Source organism: Haplochromis burtoni, unplaced genomic scaffold, assembly GCF_018398535.1.
Source record: "Haplochromis burtoni strain Fernald_Lab_line unplaced genomic scaffold, NCSU_Asbu1 Contig_22, whole genome shotgun sequence".
Lineage (NCBI taxonomy): Eukaryota > Metazoa > Chordata > Actinopteri > Cichliformes > Cichlidae > Haplochromis > Haplochromis burtoni.
Window position 1 is genome coordinate 3591146 of NW_024582383.1, and position 20713 is coordinate 3611858.

Consider the following 20713-nt stretch of genomic DNA (forward strand, 5'->3'; position numbering starts at 1 on the left):
TCTTCCAGTAAACTGACCTGTTGTGACTGGTTTTCTTACTGGAAGTGATGAGTCACTTCAAACCAAACTGAAAGTGAGCCTTCAGGATGTGACGGAGCTCAGACGTCTCTGAGCTGCTACAGTGACAGGCCCAAGCTGTGCAGATCAACAGGAAGTAAAGAACAGCCACCGGCTCTGCGGCAAGGCTACGATGCCGCAGAGCTGCACCAGGAGCAACTTCCTCTGCGATCTGACGCAGAATGCTGAGCAAAAAGGAAAAACGTAACAAGCAGCGCTCCAAACTCAACTTTAATCTGCTCTGGAGAAGAGCTGAGGCAGGAGTATTTCTGAGGCAGAGAGACACAGACGCTGAGGTTTTCCTGCCTGAATGCACATTACTGGATAAAAGAAGCGCGGGGGGCAAGAAAAGTGCAGAAACAGTGAAATAGAAGTGACCCTGCATCTCACTCTCAACTGATTTTTTTATCATAATTTACTACAACACAGAGATGTTGTGATTAGGGTGCATGGACATGTCCTCCTTCATATGTCAATCACATGCATTTGCAAAATGATGCCTGATTTGTGTGTTTTGTGACCATATAATTCCAGCTAACATGACCTTTAGCTGTGTTCAAAATCATTCTAAAGATCCAAAAATTCTCAAAGGATATCACTAGAATTTAAAGAAACTGCCACCAAATATTCATAACATCAATACATATGCTGGTATTGATATTGGATCAATATTAGCCCAATATGGTCGATACTTGCTTTCTATCCTCTATGTTCCGTATGCAGCAAATAAAGTATTTTATTTAGGAAATGAATATGTAGTATGAAAAATGTCTGACCTTTTCTTATCGACTGTTACATCTTTATTATTTATAGCCTACAGCACATTAAAACAACTGAAGGTGACCCAAAGTGCTTTAGAGACAGACACTTTTATATCCCAGATGTCCAAAAAACATAGTTTGAAAACAAACGAAAAGCTAAAAAGTGTGTTCTGTTTTGTTTTAGTAACTGATTCCGGTGGAAAGTCAGAATAACAGTGATTTAGTGATCAGATACCTTTTATAGCTTAAAAGTAACACTATCAGTATTGGTATTGGCAAGAACAGCCCTGTGTTTACTTGACAATACAGTAAATACAGCGACAGTAAAATTTGCAGTGTCATAGAGCACTGCTAGTAGTAGTAGCAGTAGTAAAAAGCATGATAGAAATACTTTATGCAACACATTTTTGGTAACTCTTTTATGTCCCACTCATTTATGTGTTGTGCTAAAAGAGATATAAACTCAAGCTGAACTGTGGCTGAACTGTACTTTGATGCAATACAAACTTGTACCACAAGATGGTGCAATGAGTCACCCATCCATTCTCTTCTGCTTGGTCAATTTGGGATTGCGGGAGGAGCTGGAGCCTATCTCAGTGGGCCTAAGGCGAGAGGCAGGTCACACCCCGGACAGGTCGCCAGTCTGTCGCACGGCACAAGGATTCGTTTTAACTTCTAATTAACCAGGTAAAAGAGTGCACTCTTGCGTCATGGGAAAAAAGCCAGGCCTCTTGAGGTCTGGCCCCTGGTGGTGAAATATTTACATTTGAATAATTACAGAAAATACCTTTAATGTACGCCCTCTTCAAAATAAATCTACACTAATCAGAGCGAACGAAAAACTAACAGCGAAACGAAAACAAAATGTAATATACTGAAATTACAAATTAGGAAAAAAAACTGAAGCCTAAGTGACAGGGGAAATGCAGAGATTTGTGCTCTGTAAGATAACACAGAGCCATTGCCTTTAAGTGTATGTGATCCTACTCACCCCTAAAGACCCATTTTGAGCCAGGAAAACCCGAGATCACCTACTGATTTCTTCTAAAGCCCCACTTCACCAGCCTCATTCATTTACATTCAAGTCCTCTGATTTTTCAGATCCACTGGTAAAGATCGCTTACATGTCCCAAGGTCACACCTCAAACAAAACGGTGACAGAGCTTTGGCAGGCACTGCTCCATGTTTGTGGAATCAGTTATTACCTGCTGTAAAAGGTGACCTCCATCTCTGCTTTGAAGTCAGGTCAGAATCCACCTTTACTCCCAGACCTCCCCAGCTCACTGCTGGGTGCTGGTGCTTGATAATTCTGTATTCTGTGTCCATTTTTACTTTTTCATGTAATGACATGAGTGTGTATATGAATGTACATACTTCATACAACACTATGGTCCATGAAAGCTGTGTTTAAATGTGCTTTACACAAAACACAGAAAGTAAAATTCATCTTGCAGTCTATTATTTGAACAGGACACAGTTCTGTCACAGCTGCTGTGCTTGTCTTCAAGGCTATTTAAAAAGCTATTATAGAAAGTTGAAGTGAAACTTCCACAGTCTCTTCCAGCTAACTCAGGCAACAGCAGCACAAATGGCACACCCAGCTTTACGTTTCCCAGCTTTATGAAGCAGACGGTTGGCTGTCTGGGCACAGGGACAGGATCCTCAGTATTATGGACATTTCCAACAGTAGTTTGCCTCTGACAACATCAGGAGAGAGGCCTAACCCAGCTAGAATGAGTGGTTATCTTACTGTACAGCATTTGGAGATAATAGCTTTACACGATGCCCGCTGGTATCAGTGCAACATGCTGTTCTTTACCCAGCATATGTCAATAAGGGAGTCATGTGGCTGTCAGGAGACGTTAAATAGATGTACAAGTGGCACTGAAGCGAGACACCATGATACATTTTCAGATTCAGACTCTCCTTAAGGTTGATAAAGAAACAGTTACAAAAACAATTTATACATCGACTGTATATCAAAGGTGACCACTATAGCCCCTTTTCCATTAGTTTCTACTCAAATAGACCTGCTCGGCCGGGGTTCCAAGGCGAACCAAGTAGGTACTGAAATGTGATGTCGTCAAACTGCAGGCCAACGATTGGCTAGTCTGTGCCGACACTCAATGAGTTAGGAGAGTGTCTCATTCACTGAAATCAAAAAGGAAATTTGTAATATAAAAAAAGCCCCAGAAAACACAGCAACAATGGAAATGGCTACAAAATGCAACGCCGTGGTCCCAGAGTCTGACAGAAAGTCAACTACTGAGCACCAGGCATATCGTCCACCTTTGTTGTAACATTCATGATGCATACTAATTCCATCAATCTAAATGTAAATGTTTGACAGAAAGCACTTATATAAAAAACAGCATAGATGTATGGGTGTGAATGGGTAAATGAGGGTCCTCAAGTAGAGTAGAAATGTGCTATATAAGAACAGGTCCATTTACCATTTTGGATGACATATTTTGCAGGTTCAGTGTTAGAATTTTGTCCACCGCCATTCGGATTTTTTGGAGCTAGACATGTCAAGGAGTGGAGTGCTAACTTACCAGCTAATGTTAACTTGGTTACACTGTTTGAACCCAACATTTTCAGTGGGAGAAACTTGTTCTTCCAAGTGACTCCAGGCTCAGCATTCTGCAGGTTTCCCCCAGTTTAAAAACGGTACAACTGCATAACGATCTAAACCAGCACCATTGCATAACAATGAGCAGATCAGATCAGTTTCATGCTCATTCATATGCAAATTGTCACAGCAGTTAATCAATGACCACGAGTACTACTCACTGAGAGTTGGAGAATGGCTGCAATCACAGCACTAAACAATACTGAAAGATGTCCTCTTAGATTCCCTCTTTGGCTCAAAGATGGTCATTCCCCTTTTTTACTTAAGGAGGTCAAGAAGGCAGCTTATGTGAAAAGGTAACGGCCACCTCTGTGAATAGTACTCAGGGCCATTAACGGTCATGACAATTCATTGTTAAGCAATGGTTGTTATGCAAGTGTATTGTTAATAAAGTCAGACTAAATTAATCAACATTCTGGGATTTAGATAGCAGATGCTTACTATTTCTATTTAACTGACTAAAAGCTACAACGTCACTCGTCAAAACTAGAGTTTGTGTGTATGTGTGTGTGGATGGTCTGTCACTACAATTAACCACAAAAAAAGACATTTTATTTGTCATTTACTGGCATTAATGGGATCAAAAGAATAAATAGAGAGGTTCGATTTAAAGAGTTAAATGAGCTGACAAACGTGAGGCCTTGAAACTTATATTTAAGCCCTGATAAAACCCAAATGAGTAAGTTCTAAAAACGAAAACTGTGAACACGTTCAAGTCAGACATTTTAATATTGGAGTCTATGGAAATTGACTTACTCTGAAAGTCTGCCTCAGGTGGACTTTAGAGAAACTGCAGGGTTTCTTTTAGCTTTCGTTATTGGTTTCATTTTTGCTCTTATTGCACATTTATGGAGGTATGAGGTGTGTCCACTGTAATCTCAATATCTGGATGAACTTCCCACCAATGTTCAAGCACTTTGGTTTGGCTTGCTTCGGTCACCCAGCTGTTCTTGGCCCCCTGCTGCCACAACTCTGGTCATACAGACATTGTTACATTGTTGTAATGCTGTTATTAAGAATGAAAGAATGGCTACTTTGCTACTGTGCACTACATTGTAACTTCTCAGACTGAAGCCGAGCCTCTGGTTGGTCCACTGAGTGTGAACAGAGGTGAGCTCACAAACAGTCCAGAGTCAGCATTGGTACCACAGCCGAACTGCTGACTGATTATCGGTTTGCTGTGTAACCACTGATCGATTAGTGTGATGGGCTACCTGTAGTAGTAGACGTCGCTCTTTCCGGCGCTCAGCCCGGACTTCCTGATCACTTCTTCTTTCTTCCAACCGGGCGGCAGAGCGGGACAGTCCGTCCTCTTTCTCTCCATCATAGCGCGTGTACCGATCCCACGGTTCAGGCTCCTGTCGGATTAATCGATCACTTGGTAAATCCCGGCGTGGACCCCCCAGACGCGCGGCGTGCTGGTGAAAAACCAGCGGAGCGACGTCACGGACGTTACGTTAACGGTGGCTCTCACACTCCCTCCGCCCTGCTTGTTTATGCTGCTTATTTTGGGTCGAACAGAAACAAACACAGTGTTCCGGTTCGGGCTGTTCCGGGTTAAACCGCCTCCAGGTCCGGGTTTACTTCAGTTTACCTCCTGAGAGAAGCAACGGCTCATCCGGGGATCCGATCTGATCTAAAGTGAACTGAACTGAACTGAACTGGACCAACGGCAGGCTGTGACGTCTGAGATATCACACACACACACACACACACACACACACACACACACACACACACACACACACACACACACACACACACACACACACACACACACCGCGATTAAACTCAGACGCGCACGCTCACACGCACAGACACACTCCCCCAGAGATCGTCTTGAGATCAGAACACTCACTCGGTGTTAGTTTAGGTGAAACAGACTCTATCAATCTATAGTCTGAGGTATGAATAAACCTGTAAAAGTTTGCATAATAATAATAATAATAATAATAATAATAATAATAAATTATTGTTTTCAAAATAAAATTGAATATTATTTGAAAGTCATATTTTTTTTTTTGCAAAAATAGATAAATAAATAAACAACCATGAACTGAATTCGTCATGGAAACATATAACCCAATATTTGCAAGGTCTGATCAACTTAATCGACCATGACACTATGGGAGTACAATAGACTGCATATTAAAGATGGAGGTAGCCACTGATTTTTGATTCCACATTTTAGACTATAGACATTCACTCCCCAAAAATGAATCACAGACATCTGGAACTGTTTCATGGTCGAGCAGAGAGAGGGGCAGGCATGCAGTGAGTGTTAAAAACTATGAAAAGTGTCACTGCAAACACACTCTGTGCTTTTCAGACTTTACAGTTATCCCATCCTATCGCTCCGTTCTCTACTCTGTGTCCTCTGTCCTCTTTTTTTCTGTCCTCTGGTTGGTCCACTAAGAGGCAAAAAAGTTGGTTATCTACCCTATCCACGTCTTTTGGCACCAACCCCGATTGGTGCCAGAACACAAAAATCAGATGATTTCTGATGAGTGGTATTTGGCAACAAATAGGGAGGAAGAACTCCTTTTAAGAGGAAAATACCTCTGCTTACACTTGTTTTTTGTCGTGTTGTTTTTTTTTGTTTGTTTTTTAATTTCCCAGATGGCCTTATATTTTCGTCTATGCGATAAGTTTGTGTCGACATGTTATGCTGGTGCTTTCTGGTGCCTGCAGTTTCAGGGGGAGTGATCCCTCTTTCTGTGTTATTCAACATCCCCACACCTCCTGGCTCACTGACGTCACAAACTCTGGGTTAAAGGGGCCTGCAGCAGAGACAGGAACCCCGGAAAAATACTTGGTCGTCCCAACATGGCTAACCTACAGTTCTCTCTGAGAAAGAAGTGAAAGCGGATTTTTTTGTAAAAACGGTTTTTTACAATGTAACTAAACCAGTAGTGATGAAAAGGAAGACGTGCCCTTCTGCTTATGAAGTTATCACAGGACAGAACAAACAGGGTGTTAAATATGCAGCCTTTTAGTATAAATTAATGGTGCCCCCCGAAATAAATACACAAATAAATAAATAAATAAATAAATAAATAAATAAATTGGTGAATTTCAACAAAATGGTTTTTTAAACAAAAAATGAGCATGATGTTTTTAAAATGGTTATATGCTAGATGTACTTTAATTAGTCCAGTAAATTAACAACACATTAATAAGTTATCTGAAGGAATTAAGTCCTGCTACCCGTGATATTCGAAAGCTTTATTAGTTTATTATTATTTTTATTACTCTTGTTGTGTCGTGTTAATATTGTCTTTTCAACTCTTGTGTGTGGGTTGGTGGGTGGTGGTGGGTAGATTATCACAATTATCTCAATTTAATAATTTAATCCCAACATTAAACTGTATATAATCCCCCCCACACACACATTTCAGCTCTGTGTGGGAGTCTTGACCGCTGTTTTTCCAGTCTCAACAGTGTCTCCTGTCCTTTCTCTGCTCTCACTAACACCTCCTCAGACACTGTGGCGCACTCAGAGACGGAAGAAGGGGAATAATAATAATTCCGGTGACACCAAATCATTATACTGTCGTCAGTGCAATAATTGCTTACAATTGAATTTTAGAAATAAAACAAGACAATTTTTCTCTCTTTTTTGGGGGCATTCACGTGGACTTGTTTTCATAACTCAACGGAGTTCATCTTTAAATTCGGCATACCTTACACACACAAACGATTATGCGTTCTAATATAATGTAAACTTTATTTGCTCTTTCACTCATGTATACCATGTTTCTGCATCGCGATAAGCGACTGATGGCGGTAGTTAAACATATTAATCTGTCTGTAACAGACACCGAAACTTTCTTAAGATCATAACACACCTTAACTGTGTAAACCGTACTTATATATGAAGCATGTGTGTACCGATACTATGATTATTATTAATGACCAGATTCTTTTAACGGAGTTTGGTGGCAGCGTCTGCCGGGTACCGGAAGTGGCTCCGGCTAACTGTGAGCTAGCTTTACCCGGGATCCTTTGAATTTGCAAGCGTCAGTGTACGCAAAAGGGTTGGGCACGCAGTACAGTGAAAAGGAGGCATTTCGGAGTAGAAGTATGAGTGTTTTATATTTGTTTTATTTGATAAAGATTCCGGAAGTTTGAGGAAGTGCCTGGTTCAGATTTCCGTTTACACCCTAGCAGCGCTGCTAAGTTGAACTTTAACATCAGTGAGAAAACTTTTGCGACATTTGTGAGTACGTTGAGCCAGAAACATTTGTGTATCACGTTATAAACTCTGTATAAACACTAAACTGTTGCTGTACGTATGGGGTTTAAATCTGCCATGTAACGGTCTGTTTAGTTTATTTTTTGTTCGATGTTTTTGGGGGTTTTTTGCTGCATAGCTCAGAGCTCGGCTAAAGGCAAGCTAGCAAACAAACGCAGTCTAAAGAAAGCCCTTTACTGTCCCGTTTAAAGAGAAAACCGGCAAAGCTATCACTGACAACAACCTGACATATACTCCGCAAGGTGGTTAGCTTTCTAACGTCTCAAACAGCTGCTTTTGCACAGGTAGCTCCACGCCTACTTGTGGAAGGTTTAAATCACAGCTGGCATGGCTCTGATTGGGCATGTCAGCTGTGAATAAACAAATGCTGATAACAGTTTTAACACCTCTGTAAACATTTTAACCATTATTCCCTCGACGTTTAGCGAGTTAAAATGTACTCTTCTTGTTTTTTGACAGCATGGAGTACTGCGGTCAATTGGGCCACTCTCTGTCACCAGAGTCCACGGTGACCTCCCTACTATCCAGTTCAGGTTACCTGAGGAGCAGCCTGCTGCCTCCTCAACACGACACCAGCTTCAGATACAAAGACAGAGTGGGTGGGATTACTTTCCACAGCAGGAATGGACAGAATGAAGAAATCTCCCTTTGTTATTTTATCTGATTCTGGGTTCTGTTCTGGGTGTTATCAGGAGAGCTTCTCTCCTGACAAATGATGATGTTCTCTTTTTGATTGTGACAGAGTTTAAAATTGTTTCATTTTCCAGTAAAACATTGAGGAAAAACTGGTAAATTCAGAAAAAAATATGTGAATTTGTTTTAAAAGAAAAGAGTAAATTCATGTGAAGTTCATGAGGAAGTCTGTGAGAGGTGTATGAGAGATAACTCAAACGTTTATGTGAGAGGGAAAACATTTTTAAAAAGTCTGAAATTTGTTGTTCTTTTCTTATCAAAAACTTTAGTGATGAGGATTTTAAAACAGGAAGCCTACACTACTGTCTGATTGCAGGAGTATGACTCGGCTTCGGCGGCTCTGGACGCTTACATCAAAGACTTTGAGAGGAGTCGTCAGAACCGTGACTCGTCGTTAACTGGAAAGCTGGTTCTGCCACAGAACCTACCCTCCACTCCGTGCAGGCACAGAGTGGGCACGCTCAGAAACAAAGATGGTAGGTCCTGCTGAGGGTCAGGTATCTTATAACGTTGATATATCTTGGTGCTTTTTATGTCTTCTGTGGTTTTATGTTATCTGAGTGATTCATCTACATTGCATTTTTCTCTTTTTGTTTCAGTTCTTAGGGAGCGTTTGACCGAGAGAGAGCTAGACTTCCTGAACCTCCCCGTGAGCCCCCTCCGTCACCGCGTTAACTGGGACAGACACTCCATGACAACAGATGAACTGCTGTCCGTCCCTTTCGACGGCTCGATGCCCATCACCCACACCACTGCCTTCATCCAAGGTTTTTACACATTTCATACTCAACCTTTAAACCCTTAAACACGTGTTTGTACATTTTTTAGTTTTCTTTGATCTGTATGATGTCAGTAAGAGTAGGGATCTGTGATTTCATAGAGTCCAAGACTGAAAATGTGGAGCTGGAAGTAAATGCATCCCTCACCATTTTTCTCAGTCTGAAGTTTTTAAATGTGACAATCAAGAATCTGCTCTTATACCAGTTCATTAAAAACATCTACAATGTAGTCTTCATTCATGTCATTAAATCCACCACTTTTACCTAAAAACATCCTGGCATCTGCCTTTAAACGCATAACTTCTGCAGCTCAGACTCTATAATCAACGTTAAATAATCCATAGATGATTCAGTAAAATCAAATCAAATCACTTTTATTGTCACATCACATGTGCAGGTACATTGGTACAGCACATGTGAGTGAAATTCTTGTGTGCGAGCTTCACAAGCAACAGAGTTGTGCAAAATACAATAATGTAAACAAGCAAAATACAAGAATGTAAACAAGCAAAATACAAGAATGGCTACATCTGAAACTAATAAATATATGTACAGTAATAACAGAAGTGATGACTTTTGCCTCACTCCTCTCCTCTGCTGGTCCAGACCTCCTGTCCTGGCCTGCAGCCTCCCAGCCCTGCCCCTCATCTACCTGTAGACTCCTCCACCATCACTCTCTTCCACCGACGACGTCCAGGAGCTCCAGGTTTGAACTGCTTCCTTTCTCGTTCAGATCGACCAGGCATATTTCCTGGTCGATCTGAGTTACAGGTTATTACTTTCCCCTCCTCCCTAGGTGCAGAGACAGGCCGAGGGCCACCACTTTTAAACCAGGTGCTCACATCAGCAGTTTTAAGGTGACCCTCACTGTCTTTTCTGGATTATTCTGAGACTGTAGCAGTGTCATAAACACAGTTGCTTCCCCTTTTCAGAGATCAGAGCAGGCCCCGGTATCCTCGTCGCTCCACCTCCCTCACTGGTTCACCAGTAACAAGGCTGACTTGGACTGTTCGGGAATCACCAGTGTGCCCGACCTGAAGTACCCAGCATGGCTCCAGGGGTGTGACCTCAGCGAGCCGCCTGCACAGTCAGATCTGTGGGACGACCACGGTAGCTTCCTCGACTACATATGCACAAACCTTCCAAGATGTCATAGTATTTCATCATCATTTAACAGATTGTGATTATTAATGTTAAAGATAAATCTATTAATAGGTTATTCTTTATTATTTTATATTAAGCAGCCCATCAGTGTGTAGAGTCATAAATATGAGCTTTTCTTGGAGGTCAGTAAAACTGATCTAGTGAGGGGAAATGTTGAATTTGATATTGGACTGGGTGGGTGGAGTCTATCCCAGGGAAGTAATTTCACCATTAAACGATGACTATTTTCTGTTTATTTGAAAGGGTCATATTTGTTTTTTCCAGACGTTCTTCCACCTGGAGCTTCCAGAACCAGAGCTCCATCCTGGGTAGCAGACCTGGAGAAAGATGAAGATCCTGACCAGACACCTGCAGAGGTGAGAGAAACAGCTGCAGCGCAACTGTCAGTTGTATGGTCCTGCTGCTCTCATTGTTCAGGAAGACTGTAGAGCTTCTGTGGAACTGTGCTTTCCTCTGGACTCTTTGTGTGTTAAAGAACGCCTTATGATGTGGTCAAGTGCTCTAAATAAACCACATTCTGTCACATGTGTGTCCCAAAGGCAGAAAAAGAGCTTCATCGGTCACTTGATGAAGTAATAGGTTTTCTCTGTGTCTGCTTAGGTTGGCAGCCAGCAGGCGCTCAGAGACCTGAGGCTTCAGTTTGCTGAACAGATTTCTTTGCTCACTACAGAGAGGAAGAGCTCAGACGTTGTGATGAACATGTACCAAGGTAAAAACACAAGTGTTTGAGTATGTAATGTTAAAAATTCGAGGTGTAAACAAAATAGGTCCGGAATTGTTCTCTGTAAATCACCACAAACATAACTTTCAGATCTCTATTCGTGTGACTTTCAGAAAATATAAATTAAAGTTAAAGTACAGTTAAAGGTTTACTGCTTTGACGCACAAAAGAGACCCAGTGACCATCACAGAGGCAAAACAGGGTTCCTGCAGGTCATTAAAAAGTTTAAAATCATGTAAAGCAAAGAGTTAAAATGACTGGGCTTCTTTGCTTGGGCTGATGGATAGATGGACTAATAACAGACAATACTCAGCTCTGAAAAACAAACTAATCCTAGAGTCGACGAAAAAAATACATTACATTGGATTATTGCACTGTTGAATATTGTTTAGTCATTCTTTACTCATTGATTGCATATCACGGAAGGCCATAATCACAATGACATCACTAACTGGTTTTGGATTCTGTATTCTGAAGGTGTTATTGCTTCAGATGCCAACATATTGTCTTTAGAGCCTGAAGTCACCACATTTCAGATATCAGTGTATGAGTGCATCACACACACTGACGGAGATGGCTGCTAATTAGTGCCAAGTAACACCCAAATTCAATCCTTCACTCACCTTCACTAGACCCCAGTGTTCTTAGACAATCTGTTCATACAATTAACTGCACAGCAGCCATATTAGATGCTCCAAAAGGCTCCAGCAGCACAAACAGGGTTCAGATGTTCAGGTCAGAGAACTGTTGGGGACTGACTCAATTCTGGAACTTGGGACTAAACAGAGATCTAAAACTAGCAGCTGTACAGAAAGTGGTCAAGAGGTACAAGAGAAGATCCTCTTGAACATGAGACTGGCCAAATTCAATTCATATAGTCTTATTTTCTTATTTTTCCCCTTTCAACCACACCTCCTATGACAACCTTTCACTCTTTTAAACTTTTCTCTTTTTTGTTGTTGTTTTTGTTTTTTGCTAAACTTGTTTCTGATGTGTGTTCCCACCTGTCAGACAACAGGATCGAGTCTCTGATCCAGAAGGCGGACCAGGTGTTAAACTCTCTGTCTCGGAGTCCTGGACAAGCAGAGAGTCCTGCAGATCCAGGTAAAACCGGGATTCATTCAAAGGAGCAGGAAGTCTTTTACACTGAATAACACTTATACCAAAGTTTTTGTTGTTGTTGTTTTTTTAAAGCACAGCTGTGTCTGGTTCTCGTTGTGACTGTTTAAGCAGACTTTAACTTATTACCAACAAGCTGGAAATGAAGCAGGTATCCGATCAGTTCTTTGTTTCTTTTGTTGTCAGTGAGTCCTGTGAAAACTGAGGAGCTGCTGCACCATTCTCCCTCACACTGTCCTCTGTGAGTAAGACTCATTTACACTTCTGGTGTGTTATGATCTGCTGCAACTCCATGCAGACTCATATATGTGGTGGCATTTTAACCCTGCAGAGACTCAGCAACAGGAGGCTGCACAGAGGAGCTGACTGACAGGGGAGCAGAGGTAGGTTTACTGTCATGTTCTACAATGTCAGCTAATTGTGTGATTTTCATTTATTCTCGTCTCCTGAGTGATGCCCAGATGTGAAACACATTAACCTTTCAGGTCAGTGGACAAGGCCTCCTACTGCAGTGAGCCTGTTTGACTCACTACAGTAGTTTTTCTTTGTATTCACATTAGACTGGTTGAATTTAAAGGCTTTTTAGGCAATATTCGTTTTTTCTTTTTAAACACAATAATTTACCTATTAAATATACGTTTAGCACTGGGGGTCTTATAAAGTAAATTCTGAGTTTCTGTTTTGGATCGGTTGTAAATATTTTTCGTCACATAACTATGAGAACTTAACCATATTCCATCATTGGCACAATTTGTGTCTCTAAATATGTGATTTTTTTCTACCAAATTAAACTGTAATATTTCAAAAGTTGTGGCCCTTCTCATGTAAAAAGTAGTTGTGTTGATTGCTTCGGTTTTATTGTAATAACTTGAGCTAACTTGTGTAATTTTGTAATAAACAAGTATCACATAATCTGTATACAGTATTAGCTTGTGCTCATTGTGTCCCACTGTTATTCAGTTGATTCGCTGGTGTGATCATACATGTGTTGCAGAATATTTGTGATAGCCTATTCGGTTTTTACAAACCAGATCAGCCCAGTTGTCAGGTTTTTTTTTTCCTAAGGCAGAACAAATGAGTGCTATTCAACTCAGTTGAAGGCCTTCTCTACATCTACTGGCAAAACAGTTGTTTCTGAAGCTAGTGTTGTTTGTAATATCCCCCTCTTGTTTGTGCTCTCCCAGGATTTGAGTCATGAAAACAGCATCTGGAAGCAGCCTGGTCCGGTGGAGGCTCTGAAACAGATGCTGTTCAGACTGCAGGCTGTGGAGGCGGAGCTTCAGCGACAACAGCAGCCTCCAGCAGCTCTGACTCTCTCAGAGTGGCTGCTGACATCAGCAACACAGGTACAAGGAGCCAGGCTGGCTTGATACAGATCTTTAGAAAAAGTGGATAATAAAATGCTAATCTGTGTCTGAGTTTAACGTTTAAGGAAACAAGATTTAAATTATTAAGAGTCTGTTTGTGTTGCAGTGGTCTGTTGGTAACGCAGAGCTGCAGGAGCTGCAAGAGCTTCAGAGTTTTCCTGGTAGACCATCACTAGAGAGGTAACTGACTCCGATCAAGTTATTTATCCCTTTTAGAAAGAATGTGGAGACTGGACTGATAACCTGTGCTTACAGTTTAAAGACAACTGCATCAAAGACACCACTTTTGCTTCAGGCAAAAATTAAAAGCATTATTTTACTCAAAATGTCACTAGAAACTATGTCAAGAAATCAAATGCCATCCTGTCTTGTAAGGCAAAGGGGGGTCCACACAGGAAACAACTAGCAATGATGTGGCAGCCAGCAACTAGAAACTCAGTGACATTTAGTAACTCATAGTGAGTATGTGCCGAATAACCACTGGTGATGCAAAGCAATACTACTACTACTACTACTACTACTACTACTACTACTGATGATGATGATGATGATGATGATGATGATGATGATGATGATGATGATAATAATAAATTAAAATGAGCAGCACGGTGGTTAGCACTGTTGCCGCACAGCAAGAAGGTCCTGAGTTCAATTCCATCATCAGGCCGGGGTCTTTCTGTGTGGAGTTTGCATGTTCTCCCCGTGTTTGCGTGGGTTCCCTCCGGGTACTCCGGCTTCCTCCCACCGTCCAAAGACATGCAGCTTGTGGGGATAGGTTAATTGGATAATCCAAATTGTCACTAGGTGTGAATGTGAGTGCGAATGGTTGTCTGTCCCTGTGTGTTGGCCCTGCGACAGACTGGCGACCTGTCCAGGGTGTACCCCGCCTCTCGCCCTATGACAGCTGGGATAGGCTCCAGCGCCCCCCGCGACCCTGAAAAGGATAAGCGGAAGTGAATGGATGGATGGATAAATTAAAATGTATTTTTGAAAACTCCAAGATAAGTCCTTTTGTTCTACTTTCAGATTTTAGATAAAAGACAGTCAGCTTCTCGGTGTGAATCCTGCGTTTTTCCGATGGCCAGCAGGGGGCAACATCTATGGCTGTTGAAACAAGTCAGAGTCTGTAGAAGTCTATGAGAAAGTGACCCAACATCTTACTTGACCTGTTACCTTAAGCTGGGCAAACACTGTGGGATTTTGCGTTATTCAGCTCCTGCTCAAACTGCACGACTGACTCGCAGGGGTTAGAAGTTCGTAGGTCACGTTGCAGGGTCTCTATGCTCTGATGCGACCTGAGTACTCAGAGTGTGCGTCCATAATATGAAGGTTATAACAGAAAGTCTGTCGCTCACTCGCTCTCTCTGTCTTTCACTCACACAGACACGCACACCACCACCGTCAATTTTGCTAAATTGCTAATGAAAAACATTGATAAGGCAGCTGGGATTGATCAGCAATGTCCATCCAATTATTTTCACAGTTGTTGTGGTCGTGATAATTTTGTGAGGCCACATCGAAAAGGCTCGGATGAGCTTTCCAAAGTTCTACAAGTTGTGTCTCCATCGCTTGTGTCCAGATCACACGCTGCACTGTTGTGCTACTCTGTCTTTTCACTTTCATTTCTGTGTTTGTGCGTGCGCAGTGTGAGAGGCTGCGGTGACACCCTCACGACAGCCGACAGGATTTCAAACAGGTTTGATTTTCTTACGACCAAGCGATTGATTATTTGGGAGCTGGTCGTGAGGTGTTAATCGCTTCTGTTACCCCACGTATACTACGCGATGCACGACACACGATGAAGGCGAAACTCGGGCCGATCCCCAAAACGGTCGCATGACTGAAAAATCGGCTCAAAATGAGCCAAAAATCGCACAGTGTATGCCCAGCATTAGTAAACACTTTCACGATGAGTTTATGGTCTCTGTTGCTAGTTTAAAGTCTTACTGAGTCAAATGTGATTATTAGGGCTGTGTGATAAGACCAAAATCTCATATCCCGATATAAGACATCTATCATTCCGATAACGATATAAATCACAAAAATGTAACATTTTCTGTAAATTCTGTGAATCTCGGGCAGCTCGACTTGCATGAAGTGCTTTCAGCTGGGCGTCATGTACCTGGAGTTATGACTATTAGCCGATGCATGAATTTATACATTTTTAGACATAAGTTGTAACGGCCGCGTTTTCTTTGTGAGTATTTATTACACGGCGTGCTGCGGGGAAAAGCCTGTTCTAACGTTTGAGTCTAAGGTTTATTTTTTAGCACCTGGCGGCTCTTTTTTGCTTCTCATCCGTAAACACTCCATACTCTTTCACGGGATTTAGTTTATTTTGAAAAGTCTCAACAGGATCTTGAGCTTTATTGTGGAAGGGTTAATATGCAAAACAAACAAGCGGACGGCGGAGCCACGCCATTGTTTTACCGTCGTGGTTGCTAACGACAACGTGTAAAAACAGTCGCTTGTCCGTCCGTAGTGTGGTTATATTAAATATAAGGGAAAGAGAGAACTTTAACAAATTAATATAACCACTACAATGACCATCAAAACGATGAAAAAATATTGCCATAAACATTATATTTTTCCGCAATATGAAATGATAGACGTTTTTATATCGTCACCCGATATATATCGTTATATTGGAACAGCCCTAGTGATTATTACATTTGAAGTAAAAGAAGGATCATAAAACAGGATGTAAGTTAGTGACTGACAAGTCATCCGGTGTCCTTCAGAGCCCTCAGTTCTCATGTTGGCATTCAGAAAGCTGAGGTGGTGGTGGCTCACAGTCCCGAGAAACAGAGTCCTCATCCATGGAGAACACACCTGCACTTTCATTCCCATAGGGTCTCCTCTTCCTCATCCTCACCCTCTTCTTCTAAGCCCAATAGTTCAAAAACAAGATTTCAAAAACTTGGGTGACATTAAACGCATCTTCATCCACCACCACAGTATGTACATCAGTTTGACTCCAGTTTAGGGTGAGTAAAGCATGCATGTTTTTCCTCCTCAGAGCTCTGCATCATCTGAACCGCCTGAAGATGCTGGTGGAAGAACCCAGACAGAAACACAGAGCGACAGAGGAAGAGAAGGACGACGACGAGGGGCGCTACTCGTCCTCATCTGTCGACAGACTGGTCTGTTCTCAGCAGGAACCCTCCAGAAACTGAACATTCAAAGGAAGCTCGCTGTGCCAAAAGCCTCAATAGTATCTGCACTGTGTTTGTGTATTTTTTTTTTATAAGAAAGTGCAATTTTTTTAAACACTAATACAACTCAGTTTAAACTATACCCTAAACCTTTAGAGTCAGGAAGTTTCCTGGACTGTTCTCTTTCTCAGACTCTGAGGAAGAGTCAGAACACAGCGATAATTTAAAAGAAGAGAAGAAAACGTGAAGGACAGACTCCGAGACGAGAAAAACATGCCACATCTTTTATATTTTGAATGTGTCTCAGGGGTTTGTGAATGCAACAGTATGGATGGATGGGCTTGATGCTTGTTGGTGCACAGACCGTTTTGTATTGATGGGTTTCATTCTGTTTGTAGACAGACTGTTGGTGCCATAAAGATTTACACACACTCATTCCTGTTGAAAATGAAGAGGTTACCGGGCAGTGTTCAGCCAGAGGGAAGAAAGATCATCAGTGCTGTTGTCAGTGATAGCTTTTCAGTTCCTTGCAGGTAAAACTACAATAAATTGCCTTTGCTGTAGAAAAGATGTACACGTGGAAGCACAACATGTACTACTGTGACAATCCAGTCCGATTTTCTGAATTTCTGAAGACTCAAGACTCGTGGATTGAAAAGTGAAGTATTGAGCCATGGGTTGGGGGGACCAGGGTGTTCAGATGTCTATCTTTATCTGGGACTGCACAGCATTTTTTATCAGGGAACGTTAAAAGTCACCAAAATTAACAACCTTTGCTGATTTTGTCGAATATCATAGAAACTAACAAAAAAAGAAGCAGAAAGATTTGAAGAAATGTTTTTTGTCTCTTTTGCTTGAGTTGGTTTTTTTTGGGGGGGGGTTTGCAGAGGGGGGGAAAAGTTTGACGCGGTACATGTGTGTCATAACTGAATAAAAATTACAATTGTCAGATATGGCTTTTTAAAAAAAAAAAGGATGCCAATTTGTAGCTCCACCCAAATGGAAACCCAAAAACTGTTAGCAGACAGAAGAAGAGCTGGGGAAAAAAGCATAAATGAAGACTGTCACATGAGACCATGAGACTTACTCTCTCTATATATATATATACATGCTAAATTATACTCTGATAACATTCAATTGATTGTATTTGTAAGTCAGATAAAGACCATTTCACTCAAAGTTGTTCAGAGGAGTTGCCCCCTGCTGGGTCATTAGAAAGAATGCAGGTTCATAGTACTGCATCAGTTTCACTTTTCAAACATCAAAGACATGAAACCAGATGGTGTTTCCTCCATCCTCAGGATGACAGGACTCATACTGGCACAGAGGAACTTTAACCCTCTGATACAGGAAGTATTTTTATTCACCTCGGGGTGAAGAAGACACTTGATGTTAAATGTTTAATGTGTGCTTCTAGCTGCTTGGCTTGGCTTTGCACAGCTCTCATTAAACATGTTTTGGTTTACAACCTCCATGGTGTCACTTCTTTGATGAATACAACTAAAATTTCACGTCAATCTCAGATATCGATCACTACTCAATCAGAAATCTTATGTTACGACCAGATGTTAACCCTCCCATCACTCCCTGCCGAGATCACAGTCTCCCCCTTGTGGTCAAAGGTCACACTCTGCACACTGTCCCTGTGGCCCTCCAAGCTGCTCACACTGCCAGAGTCTACCTCCACCAGTTTCACCAAACCGTCGCTGCTGGCAACCGCCAGCATCTTCCCTGAGTGGTTGAACGCCACTTGGTTGGCACTAAGCGGCCCGGTGTCTCCAGCGGCCATCGGCGATGTGGGTTTTCTCATGTCCCACGTGTTAACGATGCCGGAAGAGTCACAGGAGGCCACCATGCTGGTCGCTGAGCTGAAGGCAGCATGGTTGCAGGGGTGATAATGTCCAAGAAAGGTGGTGGTGCAGACACCTAGCCTGGCATCCCACAGGGCGATGGTTTTGTCAGCGGAGCAGGTGAGGAGGAGGTTGGAGGAAGGTAGGAAGCAGACGCTGTTGACGGAGGCGGTGTGTTGGCGCAGTGTGAGGCGACAGCGCTGGCTGTTCAGGTCCCACAGCTTGGCGGTTCTGTCAGCGGAGCAGGAGGCCAGGAAGTGACCACATGAGTGAAAGGAGCATGCCCAGGTGGGCTGGGCATGGCCAGAGAGCGTCAGCACACAGCAGCCACGAGAGAAGTCCCAGAGTCGCACCTGCAGGAAGAAGTACACATCTGTAACTAATGAGGTGGGTTTATTCTGTGTTGTCATCAGGACCAACTTACTGTCATGTCTCCGCTGGTTGTCGCTAATTTTGATCCATCAGGGTGAAAGCTACAACCGGACAGCCAATCAGAGTGACCCTCACCGGTCAGCAGCATCTCACCCACCTGGCAACACAGTAGGTGACATCACACGTCAGTGCATCATCCAATCAGAGTGACCCTCACATGTCACCTCCCCACCTCCTCTTAGAGCTTTCACCTCCTCTCACCTTTTCTCTTTCTTCTGGGAGAACCCACAATCTCCAGGTGCTGTCATCACTGGCCGAGACAAGGATCAGTTTTCTTGGATGCAGGTCGATGCAGCTGATTGGCTTCTGATGCGCTCTTATAGAGCATGCGAGGCTGAAAGATGCGAAGCTTTTCCCTGTGTGAGAGTTCATTTGTTCCAGGTAGGCCCTTGGGAGCCCACTGCAGGGGGGGAACTCTGAGTCCTTCAGGCGTGCAGTGGTCTTTGCTGGTGGTTTCTCCTTCCTCCTCTCCTCCTTCACCTGCGCTGGTGTAGGGTCTGTGCTGCTTTGCAGTCTCTCTCTGTGGAAGCTGAGGAGCATCTTCTGCCTGACAGCTGTTTGGTATTTCTCCTCCAGCTGCCTGAGCACGGGGTCGTACGACTGCAGATGTTTCTTCAGTTGTTTGAAGTCCTCTGTGAGCCTCCTTTTGTCCTCGGAGACTCGCTGGTGCTGCAGCCGGTGAAAGTCCCGCTCCCTCTGTATCCTCACTAGGCTCGCTCCTGCACCCAGCACCTCCTCCCTGAGCAGCTCCGTCTCTGCGCGCACCGCCTCCAGCTCGCTCTGGAGGAGGCGTCGGTGTGTGAGAGCATCGGGGATGAAGTAGACCCCCGGGGCCGCCGTGGCTACGGTGTTCAGGGTGTCTGTGAGGCGCCTGAGCGCCGAGCCGTACCACTCCACCTCGAAGCGGCTCAGAGTCCGCGTCAGGCCGGCTCTGCGCAAGAAGTTCCTCAGGAAGTCGTCCACCGCCTCGGGGATGTTAGACAGAGTTTGCGCTTGTGGCGGTTCAGAATTTCTCTTGGGAGCTGCTGAGGAGGAGAGAGCCTCCTCAGACTTCTCCTCCTCTTCGTCCTCCTCAGCACTGCTCCTCTCCTCCACTTCCTCCGCTCCTCGTCTTGTGTCTGACATTTTCTCCCCTTCGCCTCGGAGCTTATTGTTTACGCGTTGCTATGGTATTAGCTCTGCGTTGCTTAGCGTGTTACCACGGTAACCGCGTGACCCCCTGCGTATGCGTTTGCTTAATAGGTTTTGTGGTTATTAAAATGCATACATATTTTACATTTTAAATGTTTTTAATTATTTGTTTTCATGCTTTCGTTTTTATTTCCTGTTTTTCCTTCAAGTGTTCTCCCTCTCTCTCTCTCATTCTCCCTCTCTCTCTATCTATCTATCTATCTATATTTTTTTTAAAATATATATATTTTTAAATATTGTAAAATATTGATTATACAAATATTACTTTCTCATCTTAACGGTGTACATTTAAGAGGAAAAAAATGTAACTTACAGAGGTTATAAAGAAAAAGTCCTAAATTTTCACTTTAAAGTCATACGTTAGTAATTTTCGGATATTAAAGACACATATATAAAAGACGAAATAACTGTGATTTTATTTTTCAGTTGCTTTTAACACTTTTAACAGCTGTCTTTTTACTCCAGCACGTACACCACTTTTAACTACTAGAAGGGGTGACATTTAGAGAGGAAAACACACACAAAAATGCTACATTC

At 42.6% G+C, this 20713-nt stretch overlaps 3 protein-coding genes across 9 annotated transcripts in view; 1 reads left to right on the forward strand and 2 right to left on the reverse strand.

The window, feature by feature from the left end:
• The window catches only part of mbd2 (methyl-CpG binding domain protein 2), a 39196-nt gene extending 34039 nt beyond the window's left edge, over positions 1–5157 (reverse strand). For all 3 annotated transcript variants that reach the window (XR_006054142.1, XR_006054141.1, XM_042218716.1), the window contains exon 1: positions 4665–5157. Coding sequence is in view for 1 of the 3 variants with exons in the window: in XM_042218716.1 (XP_042074650.1) it covers positions 4665–4777 (113 nt within the window). In the remaining 2 variants the exon portion in view is untranslated. The remainder of the gene's footprint in view (positions 1–4664) is intronic.
• Positions 5158–6520: 1363 nt separating this feature from the next.
• On the forward strand, positions 6521–18158 carry cunh18orf54 (chromosome unknown C18orf54 homolog). Of its 5 annotated transcripts, none has more exons than XM_005917012.3 (15): positions 6521–7673; positions 8165–8300; positions 8715–8874; positions 8998–9165; positions 9784–9883; positions 9974–10034; positions 10110–10287; positions 10606–10697; positions 10942–11050; positions 12074–12166; positions 12368–12422; positions 12513–12564; positions 13366–13527; positions 13655–13728; positions 16568–18158. In XM_005917012.3, the coding sequence occupies exons 2-15, from the start codon at positions 8166–8168 to the stop codon at positions 16722–16724; spliced, it is 1596 nt and encodes a 531-aa protein (XP_005917074.1). In that variant the 5' UTR covers positions 6521–7673; position 8165; the 3' UTR covers positions 16725–18158. The 5 variants fall into 5 exon arrangements, with proteins under 5 accessions (XP_005917074.1, XP_005917075.1, XP_005917077.1 ...); XM_005917013.3 differs by having other exon boundaries at positions 6521–7669; XM_005917015.3 differs by having other exon boundaries at positions 6521–7531.
• An 88-nt stretch (positions 18159–18246) lies between these two features.
• LOC102294015 (sperm-associated antigen 16 protein) lies at positions 18247–20275 on the reverse strand. Its single transcript, XM_005917019.2, has 3 exons — positions 19187–20275; positions 18978–19082; positions 18247–18906 (listed from the first exon to the last, which is right to left on the reverse strand). Exons 1-3 carry the CDS (start codon positions 20108–20110, stop codon positions 18259–18261), a joined length of 1677 nt encoding a protein of 558 aa, XP_005917081.1. The 5' UTR covers positions 20111–20275; the 3' UTR covers positions 18247–18258.
• Between the last annotated feature and the right edge of the window lie 438 nt (positions 20276–20713).

Coding starts and splice junctions, on each gene's coding strand:
- cunh18orf54 (XM_005917012.3), top strand. CDS start 8,166: ATGGAGTACTGCGGTCAATTGGGCCACTCTCTGTCACCAGAGTCCACG. Junction 12,167..12,367: donor AGAGAGTCCTGCAGATCCAG/GTAAAACCGGGA, acceptor TTTTGTTGTCAG/TGAGTCCTGTGAAAACTGAG. Junction 12,423..12,512: donor TCTCCCTCACACTGTCCTCT/GTGAGTAAGACT, acceptor TTAACCCTGCAG/AGACTCAGCAACAGGAGGCT.
- LOC102294015 (XM_005917019.2), bottom strand. CDS start 20,110: ATGTCAGACACAAGACGAGGAGCGGAGGAAGTGGAGGAGAGGAGCAGT. Junction 19,083..19,186: donor TCCCAGAAGAAAGAGAAAAG/GTGAGAGGAGGT, acceptor CTGTGTTGCCAG/GTGGGTGAGATGCTGCTGAC. Junction 18,907..18,977: donor CAACCAGCGGAGACATGACA/GTAAGTTGGTCC, acceptor TTCTTCCTGCAG/GTGCGACTCTGGGACTTCTC.